Source organism: Furipterus horrens, unplaced genomic scaffold (assembly GCF_987537825.1).
Source record: "Furipterus horrens unplaced genomic scaffold, mFurHor1.1.pri manual_scaffold_4, whole genome shotgun sequence".
Classification (NCBI taxonomy): Eukaryota; Metazoa; Chordata; class Mammalia; order Chiroptera; family Furipteridae; genus Furipterus; species Furipterus horrens.
The window spans coordinates 194,357,578-194,374,616 of NW_028327174.1; the positions used below are offsets into that span (position 1 = coordinate 194,357,578).

The 17,039-nt window shown below is 51.9% G+C and overlaps 1 protein-coding gene across 1 annotated transcript in view; it reads right to left on the reverse strand.

Moving 5' to 3' along the window:
• The window catches only part of TTLL11 (tubulin tyrosine ligase like 11), a 190,345-nt gene extending 177,249 nt beyond the window's left edge, over window positions 1–13,096 (reverse strand). Inside the window, exon 1 of the mRNA XM_090274676.1 lies at window positions 12,505–13,096. Within this exon, the coding sequence (XP_090130802.1) occupies window positions 12,505–12,927 (423 nt within the window). The 5' untranslated portion in view covers window positions 12,928–13,096. The remainder of the gene's footprint in view (window positions 1–12,504) is intronic.
• Window positions 13,097–17,039: the final 3,943 nt, after the last annotated feature.

Consider the following 17,039-nt stretch of genomic DNA (forward strand, 5'->3'; position numbering starts at 1 on the left):
TCACGGGAAGAGCCAACAAGGGTATGTATCATTAATGGCTTCAAAAGTAAAGAAACAAGGTACTTTCTCCTTCGCCTTCTCCTGACAAGCCAAGTCTCTAATTCCCAATCCCTTTTCTCCACGACAGTTAGCAGAGCAAAGCATTTCAAATTTTAAACCCTAACTTTGAAGAGAATCCAATGCTTGTTACAACCTCTGAAGATTTTTATCCTATGGGCACTCTCACGCAAGTGCACTAAGACACATACATGCGAGGGCATGGTCACTGCAGCTTTGTGGGGTGGCCACACCTGGTAAACAGCTCCATGCGTGTCAGGGGGCACCAGGTAAGTAAGGTCTGTTACGCTCTTACTACGAACGTGATGCAGCATGAGACAAGGATGCAGTAAGTCACTATATGCTCACACGAAAGAAGTGCTTGGTGAAATAAAAGGTGCAGAGCAAAACAGACCACAGGGAAGCATTAGGTAAATTAAACGGGGTGTGTGCACGGCTCCGCTTGTGTAGACATATCTCTGGGGATGTACCAAGAAGCTGCTCATCGAGGTTGCCTTTGAGGAGGGGAAGGGAAGGTGGGACGAGTGAGAGACATTGTTCAGTGCTTATACTTTCATTACGTAGCTACTTTATCATGTGCACGTCATGAAGTTTTTAGCCGAGTAAAATGGAGATGCACGGTAATAATACAGACAACAGGCGAGAGTGTAGTAGTCCAAGGTACTGGGCACCTAGTATGTGCCAACGGGGCTTTCCCGACCCGTCTCTCAATCACCCTCTAAGGAGCGGGTCACCACCCCCCATTACTCAACTGAAGAAACCGAGGCACAAAATTTGGACAAGTGATTTGGTTTAACTGAAATCCACACAGCTAGCTGGGCGCAGAGCCTGGATTTGAACCCGGTTTTGACGAGCTCCAGATCCTTTTTCTATGCTTCACAGATTGTGGGCTGCAGGCTGTTCGCCAAAACCCTTCTGCTCTTCTTCCTGGACACAACACTAGTGACATTTCCCAGTCTCCCTGGCGGTGACAAAGACCCTCTCCTCGTCCCAACATCAGGCTGGCTCCTCTGAGCCCTCTCCCCTGCCAGGTCTTGACCTTCGGGCTTCCATGTTGGCCTCCACATTGTCCAGTTTTAGCAAGAATCCTGCTCAGGTTGAGCAAGAGCCCCCTACCCTCAGTATCCAATCCCCCTCGATATGGAATAAACTCTTCATCCCCTCCCCTTTGTAGCATCTCCCTGGCCTGCCTTCAGCAAGAATCCTGTCGGATTGGTTTAGCAGGGACCCCCTCCCTCTGGTGTTTGCTCTGAGGAATTTCCATCCTCTGAGGCCCACAGTGCTCCTTGGCTCTCAATCCCCACTTGTTATGCTGAATCGGGAGTGGAGCCAACTTCCCTGCCCAGGTCTCTTCTTCCTGTTACAATAGCTCCTGAATGAAAACTGGTTCTTACCACTCCTGTCTAGCTCTGGTTTCCTCTGACAACACGTAAGTGTGACCGTGTGTCTGAGTCCCACCCGGTGGAATGTGGGCGGAAGCAACATGTGCCCCATGCAGGACTCACAGAGAAACCTCCCATGCATGTCCCTCCTCGCTCTGTCCTCTACCACTGCCTGGCTGTTGATGCAGAGACCCCAAGGGACAGAAGAGCCACAGATGGGAAGACCCTGAGTCCCTGGATGACCCGCCACCACCCAGGCTGTTCCCCAGGACAAGAAATCGACTGCCATTACTTTGGGTCTCCCTGTCACAATGGTTCGGCCTAGTCTAACGAACACACACAGTGAACAAAATAAAAACAAGAGCCCAGAAAGTGCATAAGCCCTTGGTGTTCCACACACTCACTGAGCACCCACTAGGAGTCAGGCACCGGGCCAGGGTTGGGAATACAGCGATGACGAGGAGAGTCCCTCCCTGCTCAGAGGGGACGCTGCCCGAGTCTCTGAGCCCTGTCTCTGTAGGCCAGGTCAGACACCTTTCAAAGCCAGGGGGGCAGGGCAAGTGTTCATTGGTTCACTATTGGTCAGCAAGGCTGTCGGGACAGAAGACAGGCGAGGCTGGGGATGGGGAGTGGGGGGCGGTCACCCTCCCAGGGGAGGGGAGGGAAGGGGAGAACCCCCTGCTGCAGCTGAGGCCAGCATGGGCTCACATTCTCCATTCTGCTGGTCACAGCCCCCTCCCTGAGCACCTACTCTAGGCCAGGCACGAGGGAAACAGGGCCCCAGAGCCCCATCTCTGTCCTCAGACAGCTCAAGGTTTGGTGCCCATACACAAATCATTGTCCCCCATGAAAAGCAAATTCTACACAGACCGTACTGAGTGCCACGGGGACACAGAAGGAGCAGCGGCCGCTTCTGCAGGAAGGACGAGGCTTCACGGTGGAGCCCATAATGACTGGATATTGAAGTGGGGCTCCAAGTTCAGCAGGCAGGGAGTCAAGGGAACAAAAGCTATTCTGGGCCGAGAGGTGGGTGTGAGCAGGGGGTGGAGGCACCCAGCTAGGCCAGCTGTTAGGACAGAGTATAGCTGGGCAGGAGGGGGGGGGATGGCGCTGACGCTAACTGGGTAGCAGGGGCGGTCCTAAGGGCCTTCAATGCTTAGCTGGGATGTGAACAAGGGCTGTGACTGTAAGCTCACCACCCCACAGCCTGTCACCCCAGCAGAGGCACCTTGTCCCTTCCAAGGTCTCCTTAAATGTGACAGTGAGGAGGAATCACAACTAATTCCCATCAACATGGGAATTACTACCACCAAGGAGGGCCAGACAAGGGTCTGAGGGGGGGGGCAGAGAAGCAGGGGAGAGGGAAGGGCACACCAAAGGGAAAGGAAAGGGAGGGGGGCAGACAGGCCAGCGTCCCTCCCAGCGCGGAGGACATGCCAGCCTCCGTTGCCCCGCGAGTGTGGCACCGCCAGGCCCCGGGGGCAGGCAGGTGAGCGCCTGCCCGCAGGGAGTGCTCCGTCTGAATTGGCACCGGCTGCTGCCCTCCACCCCGTGCGCCCTGCGCACAGAAATACATCATGGTTTGTGTCGTGGAGAGAACAGAGCGCACAGGCGAGGCAGCGGGGACGGGGCGGGCACCGCGAGGGCGACCCAGGGCCGAGATGTAGCCCCGCCTCTCTGGCCAGTGTCGGGCACGCGGCTTCCTCGCCTGCGGGGTGTGCGGCAGCACCTCCACAAGCACTAAGTACGAAATCCAGTGCGAGCGCTTCTCACCAGGGCTCCGCTGCGACCCTGGGTGCAGGTTTGTCCCCTTCCCTTTCCCCTTGGAGGAGGGCCGGGCCATGTGAATGGCCTCTTAATTCTTTGGCTTCCGTAGCATCTACATTTGATTTAACTCTGAGTCCTCCTCCTCAACAAGGTTGAAATATATCATTGGTTACTTAATGGCCCATCGAGCAACAAGGCCTTTATTAAATAGCAGCGTGAGGCCCAGGCAATGAGAACACCAGTGCCTCACAAATCTCTCCCCACTGTTTTGGTGAGGACAGCTTTCAGGCATCCGCTGCGCCCCCATCGCTCTGCCCGGAAGGAGGCTCAGGGAAGGGGGCACCGTGGTCTGGAGGGGCACACTAGGTGACCCTCTGTGTCTGGAAGCCTGAGACCCCTCCCTCATCAGAAAGTAGGACATGGATCCCTGGGGAAAAGAGACACCAGGAGCCAATGCCCTCTCCGGCACCGCCCCCAACCCTGCCCTGCAGTCGGGGCACGGAGACTTGGCATCGGCAAAGACCTGGGTTTGAGTCCTCTGGTCAGTCCGGCCCTGGTTACTCATCTGTCAGGAGGGGCTGGTGATGTAAACACTACGTGCATCACAGGCTTGCCGGAGGCTCACTTGCCAGATGCTAGAAATTGACCAGGAAGCCACTGTCCTTGCCGTCAAGAAGGATTTCGCTCCTTCCAGTTCACCACCCAGCCCGATACGCCTTCCACACCACAGCCAGAGGGGCCTTTCCAACGTACCAATGTGATTTTCTCTCTCTCTCTCTCACACCTGTTTAAAACAGGTGGCTCCCCAGACCTTTCAGACTTGATTCATCCTGCCTCTTGTGTCCACTCATTCATCATTCCCCACTCCTCCAATTCAGCAATCCGGCCGGAATAGATGTTTGCAGCGCCCCCAACTCCCCGCGCTCTAGCTGGCCACCACGTTCCCATGTGTGCTGCACCCTGTCTGACACTTGTCCTGCCTCTACCCCCTGAAACCTGCTCACCCCTCTCTTCCAGGCAGACGCAGCTCAGAGGCCCCTGCCGCAGGAGGCCCCCCCTGAGCCCTGGAGTGAGGCAGCCATCCCCCACCCCCCTTAGCGTGGCTCTTCTTCCCATGGTGCACAATAACGAGACAGTGAGCTCCCTGGCTTACTCTGGGGTCATTCCTTTGCTTGCCCAGTGCCCAGGGAGTCCATGGCGCAAAATACAGGTTCAGGAAATGTTTGCAGAGTGAAGAAAAAAATCATGTCAGCCCTGGCTGCTGTCGCTCAGTGGATTGAGCACCGGCCTGCAAACCAAAGGGTCGCTGGTTCAATTCCCAGTCAGGGCACATGCCTGGGTTGCGGGCCAGGTCCCCAGGTGGGGGCGTGTGAGAGGCAACCACACACTGATGTTTCTCTCCCTCTCTTTCTCCCTCCTTCCCCCTTCTCTAAAAATAAATAAATAAAATCTTTTTTTTTTTTAAATCATGTCAGCCAATATCCAGCAAAAGCTTATTATTATAGAGTATGCCAGGTATTGTGCACTGGAGTGTGAGGATTCAATAATAATAATAATAAACAAGACAGATGTGGCCCTTGCACTAGCTGAATGTCTAACCTGGTGGGAAAGGAAGAAAACCAAGTGCACCTCAATGATGAAGCTGACTCGGGCTATGAGGGCAGGGGCCTGAAGACGGAAGAAGGTGTAGACAGAAGAAGGGGACATCGACGTGGTCTCTCTAAGGATACGAACACCTCCTCTCTCTGGAGCTCAGCTATCTCCCTACCCAGAGAGCGGCAGGAACCCAGAAGGAAGGTCTGGAGGCGACTTAATAGCCAAATATGTCAAAAAGACTATGTTGCTTGTTCAATCCTCACACACACGGGCCGTGGCCAAAATGCCCCGGTTGACTGCGTCTTGCCAGCCCCTGTCTCCCACCACACTTAGACACACCGCTAGGAGACCTCTTAGCATCTCATGTTGGGACCACAGCTCTGTCTGCTCCCCTGGGCTGGGGCTTTCCAAGCCACCACGTGTGGCTTTTTAGGTCATGCCTAAGGGTGCCATGATGCTGTTCACAGAAGACATCTTTAATATTTTGAACACATTTCATATTTTATCATTGTATTTTTTACTCTACCAACAAATTAAAGTAGTTGTTGATTTAAGCTGGGAATTCAGAAATATTCTGAATCAGATGATTTGGGGCAATTTTATATTTATGATGAGAATTTTCTGGCATGTGGTAGACAAGTGTCTTATTTTAACAAGACAATATATATTGTCCTCCCTTTGACAAAATGGATTATCAAAAGACTTTGTTGGTCTAGTAATACTAGTAACACCTAAAATAGACTATATTTCCAAATAAGATCTGCTTTTATATCTAACTTTTTTTTTAAAAAGTCCCTCACTGATATTAGTACACTAGCTAAATGTGAAGTTTCATATTGGAGTTCAATCATCTGATGTTTAGGATGTCAAAATATTTCTGACTTCCAAATTTTACATCAATAAGAGCTTCATTATAGCTTGTAAATATTACTTAATAACTAATATTTATTTATCATTAATCCATTCGCTGTAACAATTTTTTTGAGGTATAAATAACACATTGACTAATTTAATATTTTCTCCTTAAGGAGTGGGGACAAAAAGACAGTATGGGCCAGTAGTGGCCCTGGTTCAAGGGCTGGGATGGTGTCTGACTGGATCTTTATCACAGGGCTTCGGATACAGTAGACATGCAACATATATTTGTTATATTTGTTAAATGAATAGTGAAGACCTTTCAAGGCCTCAGAACTTGAAACCACATAGGCACGCTTTAGTCACCATACTTTCTAGAACTACTTCTGCCCATTCTAATGGAAGAGGATTGCATAAACTGCTCAAACAACATCCTCAGTGACTAGCTGAAGCTTATGCAGCTCCCACCCAGGAGGGACCATTTGCCTCCTACTTCGTTCCCTAGACACAGCACTTCTCCCGAGAAGAAATGTCTTAGCAGTAAGTAGTGTTCACAGTGACAACATACCACTAGAGGAACATCACTGAAAGCTGCCTAGAGAGTCATAAAGTTCAGTCATTTCTGAGAAAATGTCGTAAAAACCCAGTAGGATGATAACGTTTTGTGTAGGTAGTGTCAAATAGAGCCTAAAGTTCCTGAAGAAAGACACAAATGCGCGGGCTGAAGAAAGCTATGTTGTCGTGGCAAGTAAACCAGCCCACACCTCAGGCTTACGAACAGCTGCCTCTCTGTTTCTGGCCTGAACTCTGCGATGCCAGAGACTCAATGAGCTCGCTGCCTGGAATCCCTTCACGTCACTTCCCTTTGAAGAAAATGGTCATTTGGAAGGCAGTCCAGAAAATCAGCTCTAGAACCGTTACTGGTTACACGGCTCAATTTAATGCCTTCTCTGCGCCAGGCACTGAGAGACTCAAAGATGAATAAGACAAGCCCCCGCTACTGAGCACCTCGCCGTCTAGGGAAAGAGACAGACCATCTCGATCAACAGCCTTCCCCACCCAGCACCACCCTGCCCCACGTGAACACCACCCTCCCTGAGACCTACAGCAGCTCCCTAACGCCCCTGCCTCCTCTCTGGAGGGTAGCCAGTCTTGCAGGATAGCCAGAGTCTCTTTTTTAAAGCAAGTGTAATTATCTTTCTCCCTGGACATAGGCAATGGTCCAGCCTCTCTCTGCTCATGGTCATCAGATTAGAAACTCCTGTATCAAGTCAGAGCCTCAGGAAGGCCATATCCTCAGTGGGTGAACTCAAAAACTAACAACAACAAACCTTTGTCTTGGCATTAGGTCAGGAAAGGGAAAATAGAAGGGAAAGAGGATCCCCTCAGATGCTTAATCATGACACTTTACTGAGGCAAGTCTGGAATCAGAATTCAACGATGCCTATAATCTAAAAGCCTAAGACCAAAACCTTGGTTGTAAGCCTTCTACAAAAGGTTCGCAGAGCCGGCAGAGGCATCCGCCCAAGACGAAAACCCCCCTGGGAACGCAAGCCTCAAAGAGTTATCAGAGAGGAAAGGTCCGAGGCAGGTGAGCTCACTGCCGAAAAAGAAGAAGCAAACAGCTAAATCAGAATTCTGCCCCCCACCAACCCACACTGATCCCCCAAGTGTGAGCAAGCAACAAACTTTTGTCGTTAAGCCTCTGGTAATTTTGTGGCTGCATGTTACTACAGCCCAATTTCTTTATCCTGATACATACAGGACTAAGAAAAAAAAAAATCTGGAAAGTAACATACCAAACTGCAATCCTGGTGTTGCCTCTAAGGAGAATTCGAGGGGAAGAAGAGAGGGGAATGGAACATGGGGAGCGGGGATGTTTTGGATTTTATTTTATACACGTGGTAACTGTATTTTTATACGCACATATTCCTTGGGCAAACCGAACAAAAGGTATTTGTAAATAATCTAAGGTGTCCAGAAAGTTTTCCGCCATTGCTTTTTAAAATTCCAATAAACCACAGTTCTGACACCTAGAGAAATAAAAGGTCCCCGGGAGCATAAAGAGCAACTATGAAACGTGGCCTCTGCGCGGGTGAGGAAGGGGGACTGAAGGGATTCCTGGAGAAGCAGCGCAACGCCCAAGGAGGACGGCCCAGGGAACCCGCTGTCTCAGCCGCCCAGCTCCTTTAAGGATGAGAAGGCATCACTCAGATGACACAGAAGCAGACAGCAGAAGAGGAGACCCCGTCGGAAACGCCTGCTAAGGACTTACGAGGCCTTTATAAAAAGCGCTGGACCACGGCTCACACACAGCCCGGGAAACAAACGTTCATACAAAAGGGCAGTTGCGGCCGCTGGGAAGGCAAGGCGCCCTTTGGTGTGACGCGCGAGGAGAGAGGTCAGTCCGTCCGCAGCAGAGAAACATGATCATTGTTCTCATGGTTTGGAGTCTCTGAAACACAGCCCACACTGTACTAGATCCCGGGACATGAGCTTACGCAAACTGTGACCGACAAAGGTCCCTCTCTCAAATGCCTCCTCCCCGTTAGCCGGTGTCCATGGCGCTGCTGTGCATGGATACGCGGCCTGCATCTCCAGGGAGGGCAGCTCACAACAATAGTGGCATCTATTCTCCAAAGTGTCTTTTCCCTAAGGTTTTCTTTAATGAGGGTGCTGATCTGCAAAAGAATATACAGGAGATGAGGAGAGGCTCGCGTGATGGGACGTGGACCACACGATTCTGTAAACATTTACTGAGCCGGGACCCATGCCTCCCTTTCATGTTGTAACTTCAGTGGTGGCCCTGTAAACATGATTTTCCTCATCTAGAATAAACTTTCATCTCGTTGCCAGTTTACCGAGCTACCATTTGGTTTTTTTCCTTGGAAACAAATTTTCAGACTGTGGACAGTTGAAATAGACCGGACCAGAGTGGGTATGACTGAACAGGAAATTAGCAGTTGGCGTGGTTCACTTCGGACCGACAGAGAGCGGAAAGGGAAGCTTGGGCCATATAAAGCGAGAACCTGTGATCGTATCCAGAAGACGTGAAAGCGTCTTAGCACGGCCTTCAATGCTCTGTGTGATCTGGCTCCTTCTCCCCCTCTCTCCACCCTCCCACATGCTGCCTAAGCTGCTATCACCCCATCCTGCATATAAAACCTACTCTATACTTCCTGCCTTTGTTCCTACTCTGTATGGAACGCCCCTGACCCATCCGACTCCCAGACTAAACTGTAATAAATAGTCTGTGGGCATGTCTATCCCTTGACACTGGGAGCTGCCGGACACCTGCAACCCCCGAGCCAGGTCTGCAGGCAGAGAGCCCGCAGGGAGCAGGGGAAGAGACAGGACTGACAGCTGGTTTTCGATGAAATGCCCGTGTCAAATGCTGGCTCTGCCACTGACCAGCTGTGTGACCTTGGACAGGTTAACCTCTGTGTACTGCCATGTCCTCCTCTGTAGAATGCAGACAAACAGGCACTCACTGTACTGGGTGGTTGGGGGAATCAAATCACTGCGTGTATGTAAAATCCTTAGAAGACTGTCCAGCACAGGGTAAGAGCTATGGAGGGGTCCATTTAGGCATTGTTAAATGTCCATGGAATAAAGAAAAGTAAAGGAGGGAGCGAGATTGGGCCCTGTGTTCGAGCAAATGTCCGACTTCACATGCTGGCTGGGTGCTGCCCTGCTATGTGGACAGAGTCCTATAGCCCCTCGCCATGCGCATCAAAAAGGAGACAGAACTTTCACCCTGGTTGGCATTCACAACCTTATTTCTTGCCTGGGCAACCTACCCACCCCTGCCAAAGCCTGCCAGTTGGGTACTTGCAAATTTTGTGGCAGTAACACAATGTGACATGCAAGGGACACTGGCTCAGTTCCTTGCACCGCAGACCCCAGTAGATGTCCCTGCTCCCAGAATATCAGTGCTGAGCGTCAGAGATGATCTTGTCCAGCATCGCCCCTGTAACAGATGGGGACGTGAGGCCTGGAGAGGTCATGCGCGTGTTAGGACCTGGTTTAGGTATAGTTTACCTGTCATGAAGTCAACTTTGTAGCAGGTACTAAGAATTCCATAATCATAGTTCAATGCTAGAAGGAACTTTAACTTACCTAGTTTGGCACTTTTCAAACGCCACAGTCTAGGGTGTTAAGATGAGATGTGGGCTCTGTTACAAGTATTTCATCCAATCATTAGTGAGTATTTATTGACCACTTTCAATGTGCTGGGCACTAGAGACACAAGTCAGATGCCACCCCCGTCCTCAGGACCTCACTGACTAATAGGAGAGAGTGGCATTAAGTAAATAATCACACATCTAGTTGTAAAGCCTTACTGTTGTGAGTGATTTAAGGTATAAAATATACTAGAATGAGCATCTCTACTTACACCAATATGCTTTCTGAGCAGGAGAAAAAGGCAGTGCTGGAGTAGAGGGGGCCCTGGAAACTACCCACCTCATCGGGCTCACCAGTGCAAGGGTCTCATGTAGAATAACATAACTGTTATGTGGCAGCAGCGGTAGAGAGACTGGGAATCACTGAAATTGCTCAACCCACCCCCATTTGACTGGCAGGCAAAATGAGGTCTGAAAAGTTGCACACACTTGCCAAGCAGCACAGCCAATAAATGGAAGAAACTTAAAATTCTGCAGTGGCTCCAACAGCCTGAAAAAAGATCAAATCCCACAGCGTGGCACTGATCTGATCCCTGCCATTTTTCCAGCCTCATCTCTCCCCATTCTGTCACCTGCTCAATGATTCAGCCATACTGAACCCTGAATGCACCTCTGCTTCGCCCAAATTACTCCCTCTGCCAGGGACCCCAAGTCAACGGCCCCTAAGTAATGCCTACTCCTGTTCAGCACTCAGAACTCGTCTCGGGCATCTCTCCTCCAGGAAGCCCTCCCGAGCTGAGCTTCCTCCACCTCCCACAACACATACAACTTTACATAAAGAAAGAGAAACACGCATCACATGATGTATTCATTCATTCAACAAAGATTTATTGAGCACCTTCCATGTGCCAAGCACCTGAAGGTACAGACGTAAACAAAACAAAGCCCCTGCCCTCATAGAGCTTACATTCTAATGAAGGAAGCAGACAATAAACAAACAATACATAATGCAGGATCAGGCAGAGTTCAGTGGTATGAGCAAAAAAAATAAAGACGCGCATAGGTCAACAGAGGGATCAACAGGGAGGCCTGTCTGAGGAAGTGGCATCTGATCAGAGATGTTAAGTGACAGAGTCAGACATACATCTATCTACCTGGGGAAAGCGCGTTTCAGGAAGTACCAGCAAAGGCCTGCGATTACTGCAGTGGCTTCCGCACTTGTGGTTTATCTCTTACTGAACTATGAGGTCCTGGAGGACAAGGGTACCTTGCATCTTAATCATCTTGGATCCGCAGGGCCCAGCATCCACCGTGAACCCTTACGGTATGAGTGGATGAACCTGGGCAGGCATGTATGCCTGCTGATTTGAGTCCATCTGGCTCCACCTCTCTCGATCTTAGCCAGCTTCATGTCTCTCTCTCCCACAGGGCTAGGCTAAGCACAGGCCCTGCTTGGGCCAATCAGCCTTGCCTGACTCTGTGGCCTGGTTTCAGTCCCTGGATCTCTCTCATCAGGACTACGGCACTCATGAATTCTCTAATGTTACCTTGTTCTGGTCCTCATATCTCTGGCCCGGACCTGGGACCCTGTCCAGAACCGGAGTCCTCCCTCACTTTTTCCAGGTGTCCTAGGCTTGAACTTCCTGCTCTGAATCCCAGGCCCCAAGGCTGAGGACCGTGACACCTGGAGTCAGACTTCCCCAGCGGCTAATCCCCACCCACCTGGAAGTCTGCCCTGCCTAATTCTCGACTTGGCTCCAAATCACACAACTCCTTTCTGCTAGGACATCAACCCTCTGACCTCATCAGTTCTTTTCATGGCCATCTCTGCATGTCCCAACTTCATAGAACTGTTCCTGGATGTCCACCACAGCCAAGGCCCAGGACGAAGTACCCGAGTCCTCATGTTGCCTGCAGCAGATCCCATCCCACCAGCAGACCCTCTGGGTCTAAGTCCCCAATCCTCACACAACTGAAAGCAAGTTAAACAGCCATAGGAGCTTCAGATAATGTCAGAAGGCTTAATCCACTAAGTCAACTGCAACAGACACGCCTGGATGTCGTTGGTGCTTCATCCCAGTCCCCAGCAGGTCTAAAATGGGTTCGGAAACAAATAACCCCCTCCTTCGTTCCCCTTTCATCCACCGCTTACTGACACCTGCTATATGCCAAATCCTGGAATATAAATGCAGTGCCTACACTGTGGGTGATGGTGATGGAGGAAGACAGGGAGTGTAGTATTCATTGAACACTTGTGCGGTGCCCCAGAAAGCAGCGAGTCTTCTAGTACTTTCACACTAGGAGACAGGTGTCCTTAGCCTCACTCTACAGAGGAGGAAACAGGCTTAGGAGGCGAAGCAACTTGCTCAAGGTCACATGGCTAAGGGGCAGGGGAGACCCGAGGTCGGTCTGCCTCCAAGCTACAAACTGTTACACTGCACAGTCGGTGCTAAACACATATAACTTAAACGAAGAAGCAGAGGAGCAGGGGTCCCAGGCCTCCGGGACTCGCACGTGGAGCAGACGGACACAGAAATAGCTACAGTGGGGAGAGGCGGGTGCTGAGGGCGGGCGGGGGAGCCCCGCGCGGGAGGGCGGCCAGGGGCAGCCGTGGCCGCGTCACCTGCAGCGGCCGAAAGCCTTCCGGAGCACGCGACGCGGGGGCTAGGCCTGAGGTCGTCCTGTCCACCCCCCTGCGCCCCCGCGGCGGCGCCGGGCCTCACCTCCTTCCACTGGAGCTGCCGAAGGCTGATCTTCAGGGCGTCCAGCGAGGTCCTGGCCTTGGAGCTGTCCACGGTGACGGGCCGCAGAGAGTGGCGCTCGTCCGACCTGCGGCCCGAGCTCCGCTGGCAACTCCGGCCCTTGCTCCTGGGCTTCCCCTGCGGCCAGAGACCCCGCGCGGGCGCCGGCTTCGGCCTGAACACGGGCAGCACGGGCAGCGCGGGCGGCGGCCGCGGGAGTCCGCGGGCGTCCCCCTCCTCGGCCGCGCGGGGCTGCGCCGGGACCGGCTCCTTCCTCGCCCTGCGCTCCGGCCCCCCGGACGCGCCCGCATCCACGCGGACCTGCTCCTCCGCCGCCGCGGCCACCGCCTCCGCCTCCGCCTCCCACCCCGCCGCCAGCTCCCTCTCGGAGCCGCCCCGCTGCATGGCGCTCGGGGCCGGTGCGAGCGCCACTACCGCCGCCGTCTCCGTCGCCGCCACCCCGCCGTCCCGGTCTGCGACCAAACTGCCGCCGCTGCCACGCGCTCCCCGCCCGAGCCCGTTGCCATGATCGCTCAGGCTCCGTTTGCCACGGGCGGTCGCCGCCTGAGGACGGGGCCCGGGAAGGGCCAATCAGCGCCCGAGCCCCGGCGACCTCATCGGCGGCGGCCCCACGTGACCAGGCCTGTCACGGAGGCGACGGCGGCCATGTTGGAAAGGGGCAGGAAGCCGCCTGGGCCGGCGGACTTGCAGAGGTCGGAGACGAGGGGGAGGCTAGAAGTGGGGGGCACTGGGGGGCTCCTGTGCCTGGGGGCTGGGGCGCAGAGACAAAGAAGACCCGAGGGGCCCGCTCGCTGGGGTAACTGCCGGTCTGAAGGCGGGGTCGCGGCCTCACCCGCTCTAGGGAACCCTGCACCGTCCGGAAGCACCCGGGCCTGCGGGGGGACGGGACGAGCGCAGGCCCTCGGGGAGCAGCTGTCCGTTCGACGCGACACCTGCTGCGCCTGGGCGAGTCCCACCCTGAATGGCAGACACCTGCCCGGGTCCCCGGAGAGCGCCCTACGCGATGGGGAAGCCTCGGAGAAGCCCCGCCGATCCCCTCTCAGGCCGACGACAGGGACCACGACTTTTCTTATGACGTCCGTTTTTGTGCTAAAATGAACAACGAAGAGGTTACCGCCTGAACCACTTTTACAGGTGCACAGTTAGTTCAATGGCATTAAGTGCGTTCACGTTGCTGTGCAGCAACCATCGCCAGGCCCCCATTTCCAGAACTTCTTCATCTTCTCAGATTGAAACGCTACACCCATTACACACGAACTCCTGACTCTCCCTCCCCCAGCCCCTGGCAACCGCCGCTCCTCCTGTCTCTGACCTTGACCCCTCTAGGTGCCTCCTGTAAGTGGAGCCAGACAGTATTTGCCCCTCTGGGGCTAGCTGGTTTCACTCAGCGCAATGCCTTCGCAGCGCGTCCAGGCGGTGGCATGTCTCAGAATTTCCCTCCTTTTCAGGGTTGCATAATGTCCATGGTATCCAACCAGCACACGGTATCCAACCAGCACACGGTCTCCGTCAAAGGACAGTTGGCTTGTTTCCACCTGCTGGCTATTGCGAAGGATGCGTCTATAAATAGAGGCTCACAAATACCTTTCCAGATCCCTGCTATCAATTCTTTGGGGTTCTCATGTTTTTAAAGCCAATCCAAGGGAAGGGCTCCTCTTCTCACCTGAAGGAGCCACATTTGGGTTTGGGGGCGGGGGATGAGGTTGGGGAGGTATTACAGACCCCCCGGCTGAAGAGGATGACTGTAACTTCACACAGGTGAACTGTGCCACACTCTGCACTGTGGGGTGAAAAAAACACTAAAGGTATCGAGTAAGGTGGCCCCAATCCCTCACTTGTATTTCCAGGTCTCTTATTTCTTTGTTTTGGCCCAGGGTTTCACTGCATAAATAAATTGCCTTAAGTGCACAAGTCCTAAACTTAAGTGACCCAAACCAGCAACAGAGGGAGTTCTTATCACTTGCTCTGGAGCCCACCTGGGCTTTATTTCCGTGTTTAAGTATAGTCAGCTGACCACCTGTACCTGAGTTGCCTGGGGTCCTTAGTAAGAATGCAGGCTTCAGAACCCCAGGAGCTCCAGAGACTTTAAGGACGAACATCTGGGTGGGCCGGGAAGTCTGCATGTTAAATTGGTTCCTCCACTGATTTTTAAGGCAGCCAGCGTCAAAAACCACTGGCCTACATAGTCTCTTCCGAGGCCTCTAGAGATCCTTGGAGCTGTCCATGGTACCAGAGAGAAGCGCTCACACACACCCCCAATCTCTCTCCATCAACCTGCTCCTCCTAGCATCTCCCGTCTTAGCAAGGGGCACTGCCTGCATTCAGTCTTCCATGACTGGCAGTTGCAAAGTCTTAACTCATCATCTCAATAGTCCAAATCTCACAGGTTTTACATTGGAGAGTCTTTCATATCTTCCCTCTCCTATCCATTCTTATAATCGTTGTCCCAATTCAGGCCTTTAGCCTGGGCAATTGTCCGGACTTCTCATGGGTCTCCCTGACTCCAGTCTCCACCACACCCCACTTTGTTCTCCGCACTACAGCCTGACCTGCTGCTCTCCTGCTTAAAAACCTCCCCTGGTTTCCCACTATCTACAAATCAAGTCCAAGCATGTTAATTTTCCTAGGAGCCCCTTCCTGATGACCACTCTCTGAAATCACCCTTCTCTCCCTGCCTCCACTCCTTTAAACCCTCTGTCTGGACTTCCTCTTCCTTTGAGTCTCTGCCTAGGAAACTCCTGTGTCAGACCCCACTCAGATGTCTCCGTCTTGGACAAGCTTCTCTCAGTCCCCACAGGCTGAAATAGTTATTCTCACTATCCTTCTACTGACATGCATCATGACCTCCCACCATGGTGTGTCTCTGTAGAAATCATCACAGCCTGGAAAGGAATATGTCCAGTTTGATTAATCTCCATATCCCCATTTCCAAGGCATATTAGAACAAAGATGCCCTCGGAAAGTAGTATGAATCCATAACATAGTAGGTTGATCTCCACTTCATCTGGCAAATCTGCAAAGGCCATTTCATGTAGAGATATTCATTTTGGCCTTACATCTAAAAAAATCTCTGCCTCGGGGACTTGGCATGTACCCTTTCCCATGCCTGACAAATAACACATCTGTAGAGATACCTCTGACCTCTCAATCTAAATCAGACCTTTTCAGATGAAATAATGCTATAAGAGAGTGACACGAGGAATCATAAGGTAGTATGCAATTAAGTGTCAAAGAAAGTAGAGAGTTAAACATTATTCAGTAGTTCAAGGATTTACTATGAACCAGAAAGCTAGATAAGACTTCACATAAGAGATAGAATAGAAACCGAGTCTTCAAGATGGAGTAAGAATCAGGTAGGCAGAAGGTAGGGGAGGTGGTCATTTCAGAGGCCATGGGCAGGGCTGCCATTTGTAGTCATGCAGGTGAACCACAAGGCACCACAGGGGTAAGCATCCAACTTGCGCTCTGCCCGCCAAGCCTCACTCATTGAGGCTTTGTCCACCAGAAGCAGGCACCTCTGCTGACTGGCTCAAAGGCTCCCAGGGCTAGCAGGGCTCCTGTGTTGAAAGGGGGTGGAGGAAAAGTCTCAGTGCAACTAGATTTAAGGTGGAGATAATTATAAGCCTCTCCAGGGAGGCAGAGAGCAGACTAGACCAGTTGAAACACAAGCCACAGAGGAAGAATGAACAGGAAACAAGGCCCACTTGACTGCCATGGTGAGCTCTGACTTCTCAAGAAATTCTAAAATGTGTTAGTAGAAAATCCAATCCCTTATTGGACTCCCCAAAGAGAAGCTTTGGTTTTGGCTGCTGAGGAGCAAGAGCAGGTCAGAATTAGGGACTAAGACTACTTCCAAAACAAAGCTTTAAAAAGTAGGTTTCACCAGCAGGTCTCTTGTTTTCTTTCACAGCACTCACCACTGCTGATAGTGAGTCTTACTTGTTTGTTTACTTATAGTGGTCTGTCTTGCTGGCCAGAATCCAAGTGCCAGGAGTAAGGAGTGTACTCTTCTTGGTGAACCCATATCCTAATGCCTGGTTCAGTGCCTGGCAGAGAGTAGGCATTCAATAACTACAGAAGGCAGGCAGGCAGGCAGGCAGGCAGGAAGGAAGGAAGGAAGGAAGGAAAGAAGGAAGGAAAGAAGGAAGGAGGGAAGGAAAGAAGGAAGGAAAGACTGAAGGAAGGAAGGAAGGAAGGAAAGAAGGAAGGAAAGAAGGAAGGAGGGAAGGAAGGAAGGAAGGAGGAAGGAAGGAAAAATTAAACTGCTCAGATATTCAACAATAAAGAAATAGCAAAGTATGGCAAATATCAATGACAGCTTTAGCCACCCAGGAAAAGGTCGATGATATAACAGTAAACAAACTGGTGCAAGCATTATAATTATAATGCTTAAAAATTATTCTGCAAAAACAGGGCCTGGAAGAATATAGAGACAAACGAGAACGGCTGTGGTGCTGGGGACCTGAGATCTTGGTGAACTCTTCCTCTCAATTTTG